The sequence below is a fragment of the Spinacia oleracea genome, chromosome 5 (genome assembly GCF_020520425.1).
Source record: "Spinacia oleracea cultivar Varoflay chromosome 5, BTI_SOV_V1, whole genome shotgun sequence".
In the NCBI taxonomy this organism is placed as follows: Eukaryota; Viridiplantae; Streptophyta; class Magnoliopsida; order Caryophyllales; family Amaranthaceae; genus Spinacia; species Spinacia oleracea.
The window spans coordinates 46,385,579-46,398,366 of NC_079491.1; the positions used below are offsets into that span (position 1 = coordinate 46,385,579).

The 12,788-nt window shown below is 36.1% G+C and overlaps 1 protein-coding gene across 1 annotated transcript; it reads right to left on the bottom strand.

Annotated features, from left to right (window-relative positions):
- Positions 1 to 4,773: 4,773 nt before the first annotated feature.
- LOC110805883 (sugar transport protein 10-like) lies at positions 4,774 to 6,990 on the bottom strand. The gene is made up of 4 exons (XM_022011500.2): positions 6,745 to 6,990; positions 6,312 to 6,637; positions 5,569 to 6,198; positions 4,774 to 5,473 (listed from the first exon to the last, which is right to left on the bottom strand). Exons 1-4 carry the CDS (start codon positions 6,878 to 6,880, stop codon positions 5,009 to 5,011), a joined length of 1,557 nt encoding a protein of 518 aa, XP_021867192.2. The 5' UTR covers positions 6,881 to 6,990; the 3' UTR covers positions 4,774 to 5,008.
- Positions 6,991 to 12,788: the final 5,798 nt, after the last annotated feature.

Here is a 12,788-nt window from a genome sequence, read left to right on the forward strand (position 1 = left end):
AGCCACCATTCGCGCAGCCACTTCACCCTGCGACCACCTGTGTGCCGCCGTGCCTCAGCTCACCGCCGTTCCGCCGCTGCCGCGCCTGTGCTCCGCCGGCAGTCCCTCTCTCTTTCTCCTTTTGGTTATTTCTTGAATCCTAAGTTATTTAAATGTTTTAATTAATTTGAATTTATGTTTCTTGAATTAAATTTATGATTTTTATGATTAAGTTATGAAATTTCAGATTATATGTTGTTGAAATTAATTTAATTATTTTCAGATTTATTAACTATGTTTAAGTTAGGGTTTTAATGAAGTTTTATTAATTTAATTCATGCTCCTTGAATATAGATTATAAGTTATTATGATTAGATTATATTTTCAGATTATATACTATGTTTAAATATAAAATTTAATTTTCAGATTATGTAATTGAATTTAATTTTCAGATTATGTAATTGAATTGAAATAAGGAATTTAATTATTAAAGCATGGATTTTTAAGGTTTTAATATTATAAAATCATGGTAGAATGATTATAAGTTATTAAAGTTATTATTTTTATGATTTTAAGTATGTTGGATGTATTTTAGATTAGTTTGAAATTATTTTATATTGCTGGATATTTTAAAAGGGATGTTTTATTGGAGTTTAGAACGTTTTAGGATCATTAGTTTAATAGTTATTATGCTTGGAGGTTATTTAGTTAAGTTTCGATATTTGGGATGGTTCAAAATATGTTTAGGGTGTATTTAGAGTACTTTAGTATTGCTGTAAATTGTTGGATATTGATTGGGGAATTTTATTGGTTGTTTTTAGGCGGAGAATTCTTTGTAGGCGACTTTTGAATTCGTTAAAGTGGCCTATCAGTTTGTTTACACAAGGTACGTACATACCTGTGTGCTTGGATGTGTGTTGTATTGAGAATATGATGAATATATTTATGAACTTGTTTATGTTGGAGTTTCATGTTCAATGTCGTTGAATTAATGCGTTGAGCATAGAACTTTATTTATAAGAATTGAATCATGTTAGCATGGAATATTGATGCAAGCATGTTGATTTTGGGGAACTTTATAGTATTTAATATTGGTTTAGATCTTTATTGATCGTTGTTCCTCTTTAGATTTTCACTACTTTATAAGGGCCGAGGACCTTGTTTGGTAGTTGAACCTTATACCTAATAAAGGTTTTTAAATATGGATAAAGGAAGGATTAAAATAGTTGGAATTGGCTCTTGGTTGAACGTTGTGATCACTGGTTTAATTCAAAGATAAAAGAAGTTGTGTTTACTTGTTGAATATAATATTTATGTTTGATGAGTCATAACCAAGTATTAAAAGTTAAGTCATGTAAAGTGAAAATGAGTAGCAATAGCTTTAGACTGTGCACGTCTAAAGTGACGGACAATCAGGAGTTGGGGTCATGGGTAGCCTATGGCTTTTTCGGGGGCCGGATTGATCACCGGTTCTATTTTTTTATTTAAAAGTCCCTCGATAACGCAGGTCATTGGGGTTTACGGAGTCGCGCCCGTACCTCGTCTTCCTTAGTGAAGAAGAAGAAGTTTCTAGTAGACAACTCAGTCCATTGACTATTTCAATTAAAATAATGTTAATGATACAAAGGTCTAGTTCAGTCAAATATAGTCTTCAAGTCAATATATCTTGATTATCCTTGCTTATGTTTTATTTAGTACCATGTTAGGATTGTTCGTTTAATAGAATCATGTTAGGATTGTTCGTTTAATAGAATCATGTTAGGATTATTATTGATTTAGTATGTAGTACTCAGCTTTGCTGATTACGTGCTTTTGCTTGTGCATGTTGATCATGGCTATGCCTTATTGATCCTGTGATGACCCAATCTTTGGTGAGCAGTCTCTAAGGATCAATAAGCATTGTCCATCTGCAGGTTTGAAGATGTTGCATCATTGGGATCGGGAATAGAGAGCTTGTATTTAGTTTTGCTTTGCTAAGTTAACTTGGGTTTGTTAATTGGGACTTTAAACTTGTCGTACTATTTATATTTCCTTATTTTCGTTGGATGATTTTTGGGATTAAACCTGTAATCGATTATTTATAAACCTAAAGTTAGTTTTATGTTTTCCGCTGCAAAATTCTGAATAAGCCGTTACGTTTTCACACGGGCGATAATGCCTTGATAATTCTCTATGTTTTATATTAAAATGTTGTTTTAGAAAAGAGAGAATCGTCGGGGTGTTACACTCGCTTACCCTGCACTGCTCTTACCTCGCTCGCCCACATGCACATCGCACTCACAGCACACGAGTTTCTCTCGCACGCCGCGGGCCCAACACTCTCTACACACTACCTCGGCGCCACGTGAGCTACGAGCTCCTTTGCTCGTAGCTGCACGCCCGCACCAAAAAAGGAGTGCCTCTAGGCACATCACTACCTCAGCGCCGCGTGAGCTACGAGCTCCCTTGCTCGTCCCTACACGCCCGAACCAAAACAGCAGTGCCTCTAGGAACATCACATTCTCGACCTTGCGGTCGTGCTTGTGCGTACAATTTCGTGAACGTTTTTATAAAGTCATAACTTTTTTGAATTTTCAAAATTCATGACAAATAAATAAATCTTATAAATATCATGAATTTTAGGCGAAAATAAAGAAAATTATTAATCAACTAATTTTCGATTACATGAATTTTAGGGATTAAAAAATTAGGGTTCTAAAAATTGAAATTTTCAAGCTTTAACAATTTTTAGGCATTCTTCTAATCATTAGATGCCAATTAAATTATCAATTAATTATGAAAAATCGAATCAAAATCTAATTTATTTAAAATTCAACAAATCAATTATAAATACAAATTAATTAACATAATTAGCGAATTTAATTCTTAAATTGTTAACCATATACAGTAAGTCAATTATTAAATTAAGAATTAAACAAGATTCGCAAATATTAATTTCAGCATCATTAAAAATCATAATTTTGCGTTTGAAAAACTTAAACCTCCGAAAATTCATAGTTAAGCTTTGAATTTGGGAATTTTGGGTTCGGGCAAAAAAGTGTATTTTGTCAAAATTTTAAAATGTCGTTGACATGAGGGATTCACGATAAAATCATAAGATTTCGATCATTGTTGACAAAACTGCCAAAATTCCAGCAAACATATAATTAAACAATCACTGAGAATTTGCAATTAATTCATTACCACGAAATTAATTTTAATTCCTTGCAAATTTATTAAATTTAATCCATGTTATAATTGATTATGACATTAAATAAGAGGCCCGTGATACCACCGATTGAATTATGATTCATACGTGTGGATTGTGTGTTGTAAAAAGTATCGATAAATAATTCTCCCTAGGCTTATATATAGTACACGAAACATTCTAGAATTTCCACAATCCCAATTATACTAGGATTAGGAAACTAGAATTAGGGTAGATCTAGGAAGCAAGCGATAGAGTCCATAAAGGATTCTACTAACTGTGAGTAACACTTGTGGCCCAAGTAACTTGTTTGGCAAGTTAACTTGGCGCCCAAGTCAAGCCATGGCCAGCTATGCGCTGGGATGACCACTAAGCGTGCGCGCGGTTGCTTGCTTGCGGGTTGGCGCTGCGTGCTTCTAAGTGGGCGCTGGACTTGTGACGCCGGTCCATGGGCGCTGGCGCTTGCACAATCGCCTGGCTTGCACTAGCCCATGCGTTGGCGCTTGGCCGGCCTTTGTTCTCTCCATTATGGGTCGTGCTGCACGCGGCCCTTTGGTCGTTGCTTCCAGCTTACGGATCGAGTTTCGTGTTTTCGATTCTATTTCCGATTCCGCGGTAGTATTTCCGACTCTAACAATATTTTCGTTTCCGGTAATATTTCACCATATTTCCATTTTCGGCAATATTTCCGATTCGAACAATATTTCCGTTTCCGACAATATTCCCGATTGTGGTAATATTTCCATTTCCTATAATATTTCCGATTCGAATCATATTTCCGTTTCCGGCAATATCTTCATTTCAGACAAACATTCTCTTCTTTGTTTTTTGATGGTTTGTTTAGCTCCCACTGAACAACATCCATCATTTCCGGTTATCCATTATTTGAGTATTAAATGAATATTTTATATTCACCTAAATACTTGATCTGTTCACGTACTATTTGTGTGACCCTACGGGTTCAGTCAAGAGTAGTGGCGTTAATAATATTAATTCCACTTGAAATTAAGCGACCTCTAGCTAGGCATTCGGATCACTTGATCTGGTTGAATAATTAACTTGTTTAAATAATCATGAACTGCATTTATTATATTTCACATTAAATGCATTAAATGCAAACTTGGACTAATGGCATATTTCTTTCAAAATGTTCATAACTTTTTATCACATTCTCAGATTTGGGCTTCTAATTGCTTTTTCGAAATATATGTATATCTAATTTTCAACCCAATGGAATCAATGCATGGTGATCATTTGTAAATCATGAGATATGACCCAAATAGTGAAGGTTGTCCAGTTTATTGAGTCTTGTTTTAGGAAATGGACCAAGAATATTTCATGGGCTAGGCATATTGGGTTAACTTTTCCATTAAGCTAGGTTGCTTTAAGTCACATGTGTAGTAACAGGACAGATTTATAAATTAATAAAGTACACTTAGTCATTGGACTTTGGTTGGGAAGTGAAAGTTTTTAGTGTCTACACTACAAGTATGTTGTATTTTTGTCATTGTATATTTCCAAAGATCATGTTTTAGAAATTTTACTTATTGATAAATAAATGATATTAATTGTTGAAATTGTGTATTGACATGATAACCAATAAAACGTAACAAAAGAAGTTTTAATCTTCATTTATAGTTGGGTAAAAATAAAAATTTATTTGTCCGAGGACTACAAAAAGGAATGGTAAAAAAAGTTATTCTGCACTCAAGCAGTAATATAGCCTTTCCGTGATGCAACAAGGACAAATATGGCTAAATTCTATCAAAAATCATAACTACGAGTGCGCTAAATATACCCTAAAAAGTCTACCTAAAAGATTGAATCTAATTTAAAAAAAAGTCATGCTTTTTGAGGCATTTGAATATCTTTAGCATAGGTACCCAAAACTTCATCAGGAATATAGTTGCCCCAGAACCAATGTGCCTTCCACACTGCATACATCTCTTCAATAGGGACATTCTTAGTTTCGGGTAAGAAGAAGTATATGAAAATAGTCATAATGACGACGAAGCCGCTGAAAAAGAGGAATAAACCAAATTTCATGTAACAAAGCATGGTAAGGAAGCATTGTGCAACAATGAAGGTAAAGGTCATGTTAAAGATGACGTTAATAGCAGTCCCAGCTGATCGTGTCTCGAGTGGGAATATCTCACTTGGTACTAGCCAACCTAAAGGACCCCATGACCATGCAAATGCTGCAACATATGTGCATATTAGAAACACCACAAAATTAGCACTTGATTTTGAGAATTGGCCTTGTCCTGTAGTTCCATATGTGTAGCCAATGAATAATGCTGTCAATATCTGTATTCCATGCATTAATATTTTAATTTTGAAGTCAGGATTATTGTAAAACATGAAATAATAAAAAATAAAAAAGAATGATGCATACAACATACCTGACAAACAAACATTTGAATACCTCCTTCAAGGAACAAAACTCTTCTTCCAAGTTTATCAACAGAGAAGATGGAAACCAAAGTAGCGAGGACATTAACACCTCCGGTAATAACAGCAGACATGAGTGCGGCTTGATTACCAAAGCCAAGGGTCTTAAACAAGACTGGAGCATAGAACATGATGACATTAATCCCAGTAAGTTGTTGAAATGTAGGAATAAGTATTGCCATGATAAGTTGAGGTCTATTCTTTGGTTGTAATATGTTGTTCCAAGGATTATCCACTGCCTTAGATGCCTCACTAGCTTCAATAAGATCTTGGAATTCCTCATCCACATTTTCAGTGCCTCTTATCTTGATTAACATTCTTCTTGCTTCTTGCCTTTGACCTCTATCAATCAAAGAGTTAGGGGAGTCTGGAAGGATTAAGCCTCCTATGGTTACTATCGCTGCTGGTACTCCTGCTAGCCCTAATGATAATCTCCAACCTAGATGACCTTTTATGTTTGATGTTGCGTAATTTATAAGATTTGCACCCAGAATTCCAATTGTTGTTGCCATTTGGAAACCAATGTTAAGAGCTCCTCTTAGATTTGCAGGTGCCATTTCTGAGAGGTACACTGGAACCGACTGTGTATCGTACGTATAAACATGCACGATCCATTTTATAAGTTAAACGTACTATTTAATTAAGTGAAATATGCATGCATATATGTTTAATTTAAATTTAAATTAATATATACCTGGTTGCAGAATCCAACACCTACACCAAGAAACACACGACCAATAATGAGCATTGCCACATTCTGAGCAAACCCATTTAAAAGAGAACCTATAAGAAAGGTTAAACCTCCCAAGAACATTGACATCTTTCTTCCATAAGCTCTAGTAACCCAGGAGGCAAAGAAAGAAGCCACTAAGGCCGCAAGATATAGTGATGATGTAAACAGTTGTAGCAAATGACTATCAAATTTACAATACGCACTATCATGGCTTGTGTTGTCAGACTCCTTTTTATATACCCATGGGAAAAATCTCTTTAGGAATATATCCATTGAAGTTACTCCTCCTATAATTTAATTTAAGAATCAAACATACAAATCATCAATCAACTTTTTCTAACATTTGTTTTACACATTGAAAAATATATATATATATATATATAAATTAACGAACCTGAAATTCCAATATCATACCCAAAGATAAGACCACCCGTGGCTCCAACCATACAAGTGAATATCACAAATCCGGTGACACCACCCTCATATTGTTTCCCTGTTCCACCACCTTTCACCAATCCGCCTACCGCCATTCTTAACGACTAACTATAACACACAAGTCTCTTTTGGCACTCCTACGGGAGTTAAAACTATGTAGATTTAAGAGATGGCACACTATATATGTGTAGTATGTAATATTTAATATGTCATATATATGTTGGTAGAAATAAAGTATTATGAGTGCGGATTTTATAGTAGTAATTGGTCATACTTTCTAATCCTTATTACACGGGAAAAATGTAGCTAAGCCACTTGTTATGCAAAAACTTCATGTGGGTCAAGACTTATTCTTCAAATTACCCTTGTTAAACGATCTCATAACCAATTCTGTCAATTGACATTCTAAATTTGGCATGTAATTCTCTCATATTTTAATTTTATTTTTTATTCTAATGTTTAATAGTGATGTAACATAATGCATTATACGTACTTCGTTGTAGCTAATACATGAGATTTCTATAAAATTAGAAACCTAATAAAAAAAATTGCATTAGACTATATAAGCTATATTCTAAAAAAATATATGTATAATTTAAACGTTAGTTGATGTCTAAGAGAATAAGTCATATTCTAATAAAGTAACGTGTTAAATAATGATCATTACATTTAAAATTTTGTTTTACCGAATTTATCTAGCTTAAAATACGCTTATAGGAATAATTATATTATTTGGTTTTTCATGGTTAGTTTCTTAATTTTTACGAAGAAATATATTTTAGGTACTACTTGATCATTTGTTTAGTTATGTCTCATTTCTATCATCTATTTTGATTGATTACGCTAATAAGTTGAGTATGAGTCAATTATGTTCCATTTTATTGCTTAATTGAACTTCTATATTTTATTTATTTATATGATGTTCTATACCGAGTTTTCATATTGTTGACTAATGTCTAAACAGTAGAAATGTATTTTTCTTCTAGTGTAGTCATTTTGTACATGCTTTTGTTCTCTAATTTTTTTTACCTCTTATAAAAGTCTTGCTTTTCTATTGACACTAAACGTCAAAGTAAATTTAATTTCTTAAAATTAAAGCAAATGAAATGGTAATTAGTGATTTTTAATATGTTAATCGTGTACTTCATCCGTTCCTTAATATTACTCATGTTTAATATTGATACGATCAAAGCCATTAAACTTTACCGTAATTAGTAGTATAAATAAACGAAAAGTTATTAACTTGTGAGATCTTGTTGGATTCCTTTCAATGTGATTTTTCTAAATATAATATTTTTATTATGAATTTTTTTTAATTATTAATGGTCAAATCAATGCATTGAAGACCGCGCATAGTGGATTAGTGGGAAACATTATGGAACGCATGGAGTAATATGCATAGAAGAAGGGGCGTTTGTTTTAAGGATTTCGAAAAAGGTAAGGGAATCAAGTGGTAAGATTCTATATATTGTGTTTGTTTACTAAGGGCGTGTTCGGCGGTAGCTTTTGAAGTAGCGGGTAGCGTTTTGACCGAGTCAAGACGCTACTTGTAAAATTTGTAAGTGTTTGGCGAGGTAGCGGTTTAGGTAGCGGTTAGCGGTTGAGTAGCTTTTATCAAACGTTAAAATTAGTACCGTTTAAGGTAGCGGGTAGCGTTTGACAAATTTATATTAAAGTTTTAAATAGTATTTCAACTTTTATTTTATTTTATTTTATAATATCAACCGCTACTTTTACCGAACACTCATATCAGTTACCCGCTATTTTGACATTTAACCGTTACCCGCTACTATTGACCGCTACCCGCTACTCCAACCGTTACCCGCTACTCAACCGCTACCCGCTACCCACTACCCGCTACCGCTACTTTTTCCGAACAAGGCCTAAGTTTTTATAATTCACTTAATCTCTCTTACCCCTCAAAGTCGGCTACATCCATCCCCCTCATTCATAAGGTATCAATTTCCTTCTCTCCTCTACTCCACTACCACCTTCACCATCATTTACAACGCCTTGGCCACCTCACAATCCGAACTACCCCGACACCACTTGCCTCAACCACCCCAGTCACCAGGCCACCATCCACCGGTGCCTCCACCCTTTTCCACCTGCATTGACTCACTCAACCACCAAAACACAATACCCAACGGTCATGCATTTCTCCCCTACTAACTATCATCAAATTTCTCCACCACCGCAGTTTGTTCCACTCTATCCACGAACCCAAAAACTACCCTCATACAAACCCACAAAAAGCCACCCTAATTAAACATCCTCTCGGTCCACCATGAAACACATAGTAACCCACCGTCCTCCCTAAAAATGCACCAAGAACCATGAATTTTGGGTTTAGATAATGAAATCAAACTCTAAAACTTTGATTACAAGACTAAATGTTGAAGCCAATCACATGAAATTAATCATGAAAAATATGAATCAAATTAGAAATTTAATAATTATGGTTTATATTTATCAAACAATAAAAAGAAAATTATTTTACCCTCCCAGTTACATGTATATCATAATAATATCTTACTCAAATGACAAGAATTGTATGTTGAGAATGTTATGAATATTATGAGGATGCCCATTATACCCCTAGTATGTTTCCAGAATATTCTAGATCTTAGGGTTTATTGTTCCTCGAGCAAACCCTATTCTATTGTATGTATATATATACCCTATTGTTCATGGAATAAGATACACAGTTGTTCTCTCCCAAATTCTCCTCTTTTTCTGTATTTCACAACACGTTATCAGCACCATAGATCTACCCTGTTAATTTAATCAAGTCTATCAAATTGCAAATCACAACCATATCTCGCTAATTTTAATAAGGTACATCCGAAATCGATGCTATTATGAACTCAATTTTTTATATTTCAACCAATTGCAATTAGATCTTCAGAATCGGTACGTCAACTCTATATTCTAACTAAGTGTAAGTTTTTACTTTGTTTCTGGCACATTTCCTTTGTTTTATACACAAGGGAAATTTTGTTTGCACGCTATCTTGTATGCGGTAATACATATTATTGTCTCATAGTAATTTATTTGTTTGCTATATACGAAATTAATGTGTTTTTGCAGCACGATAGGATATATTTTTGTGGTTACCTTTTGATAACTATATTCGATTTGTTAAGTTTACATGTGCGGAGTTGTTTCGGTTGATTTCAATCATATTTTTTGGTTCTTTAGAAATTGTCTGTGCCTCAACTTTATTCGGTGCTTTGCTATTATTTTTAAAGGGTTTGCTTATTTCATGAGAGTTAATGAGTTATAGCAATTATACATTATCAATTTATCATGTATTGATGTCAAATGTGGAAATTTCAATATGTTTTGATAATATCTTACTCATGGCAGTAGATCTGTCATATTTCTTTTCATGCGCATAATAGGTGACTCGTCTGCAAATTTATGTTTTAATAGTATTTTGGGATGATAATGACATATTATGTTGTTTAGGTTTATCATGATTAACCTCTCTTTGATTACTTTCCAATCTTGATTGTTGGCAAATAGTCTGTCACTTTTATTACTGTTCCGGCTGCGGATTCGGAACAGGAAAAGGATGACTGACTCCCGACTAAGGCTGCTGACTGGATCCTGCACAGTGAAGCCGTTAACTAGCCTCGGGGGTGATCCGAGAATTACCCCTCCGATGCTTAAGTCAGATTATGCTGATAGCTCTGTAATAAATGCTCATAAGAATGATTGGATTGGAATTGCGTACCTTTGGCATTGATGGGGGTCTGTATATATAGACGGGTTATTTGTACGGAGGACCCGGGTTATTACCCGTTGGTTCCAGATCCTCCCTTTCGGCTCTGATAGGCAGATGATGTCAGAGAACTGCCGACTGGGTTTGTAAACCCTGGATGCCGACTGCACCTTTGGTGCTTCTTGTGAGTATATGTCTATGTTACAGCTGTTATGGGTTGTCCTACCGGCATACCGGTAGGGCTACCCGTACAACTAGCCCCCTCAGAGTGACTACAGCTGGTTTTTACTGTCTGTAGTTGCTCTGATAAAAAGAAAAAAGCGAAAGCTGGGGTAAGCCCCCTATACAACTAGCCCCCTCGGGGACGATCAACACCCCACGGGTGTGATTGTTCTGTAGATGGTTGTTTTACAGTGCGGTTTTTAGCTCAATACTTGTTCTGATGTCACGACTAGCCCCCATTAGGACAAGGATTGATTGCTTTAAGTGGAAGGTTTTTTGTATGCCGGCTGCCCATGTTTGTGTTTGATTCTCTTGGCTGACTGTTATCCTTGATTTCTTTGAATGACTAGTCCCCTTGAGTTTCTAGGTTGACTAGCCCCCTTGACTTTATTAGGCTGACTAGCCCCCTTGACTTTTTAGGCTGACTAGCCCCCTTGACTTTTTAGGCTGACTAGCCCCCTTGACTTTATTAGGCTGACTAGCCCCCTTGACTTTATTAGGCTGACTAGCCCCCTTGACTTTTTAGGCTGACTAGCCCCCTTGACTGACACGTGGTGACGGTTCATTTTTCTTTATGCGCGTGGCGGGAGATTTTGAAAAGTGTTGTGGACACGTGTCGGTCATCCGGCAAGTGTGGGGAGTTGTGATATTTTCAACCGCCCAGATCTGCTTCTTGTCGTTTCAACTTCCTTTCGTTCTTTTAAATAACCGTTTCTTCTTTTTTTTCTTCATTTCCGCTCTTTCTTATTTTCCTTTGCCAATTTTCGCGCTGCCAATTTGCTCTCTTTCTCTCTCTTGTTTTTCCTCTTAATTTTTGCCCGTTTCTTCCTGCCGTACTTTTCCGTTGGGGTTTGGTTGTCTCTCTTGGTAAGTTTTGAACTTAGTCTGGTTTTTTTTTAGGTTGTCTGCTGTTTTGTTAAGGTTTGGCTGTCTGATTTTCTCGTGTTGCTCTTTCAGTTGGGTTGTTTGAGGGACTTTGCAGCTGTTTGAGAGTGAATTTCCAGAATTAGGTACGGTTTCTGGTCTTACTTTCTCTTTTTGTCGGGTGTTTATGTTCTTTGCTTGCATGCGTTTTGAGTGGGGGTAGCCAAAACATGACTGGTAGGGTTGGGGTTAGTAACGTGATAGATCTGTCAGACACAAGTAGCGATTCTGGTATAGAACTAAATATGGACGGGAATACGGCCGCTAGTAATGCTAAGAATGCTGGGTGGGGGGTAAAATCGAACACGCCACCTCCTTTTGCGGAGTTTATGGTGAAGGAAATAATGCCCTTGGTCCAAGTATGCATTCTATGTTAAGTCTAATAAATGCGGTTCAGTATTAATTAACAAGTTAATAATTCAGTGAGATCAAGTGAGCTGAATGCCTAGCTAGAGGCCGCTTCAGTTCAAGTGGAATTAATGATATTAATCCACAGCTTACTCTTGACTGAACCCGTAGGGTCACACAAATAGTACGTAAACGGATCAAGTATTTAATGGCATTAAATACTCCATCTATGAATATTCGGAACCGACGGATCTTGGTTTCAGTGGGAGCTAAGATCGTCACGGGCAAGAAATGAATACTCCGGAAACGATGATATTGCCGGAAACGGAAATATGGATCGTATCGGAAATATGAATATTATCCAAGTCGTAGATGTTGCCGGAAACGGAAACATGGTACGTATCGGAAAATATTATTGGAAATGGAAATATTACCAGAATCGGAAATATTGCCGGAAACGGAAATATTGTCAGAATCGGAAATATTGCCGGAATCGGAAAATAATTCCGGAAACGGAAATATTAAATATTTGTTCGAAACGGAAATTAATTCCGGAATCGGAAATATTAAATATTGTTCGTATCGGAAATAGATTCCGGAAATGGAAATTTAATCGGAAGCGTATCGTACGAATTAGCATCGGACGAGGCTTGCCGGACGAAGGCCCAGCACGAAGCCGGGGCCATCGCCCAGCAAGCATGCGCGCCACAAGCCCAGCCAAGGCAGCGCCTAGGCCTGCCGCAAGGCAGGCCCAGCGCGCGCCAAGGGCCACGGCTGCGTGG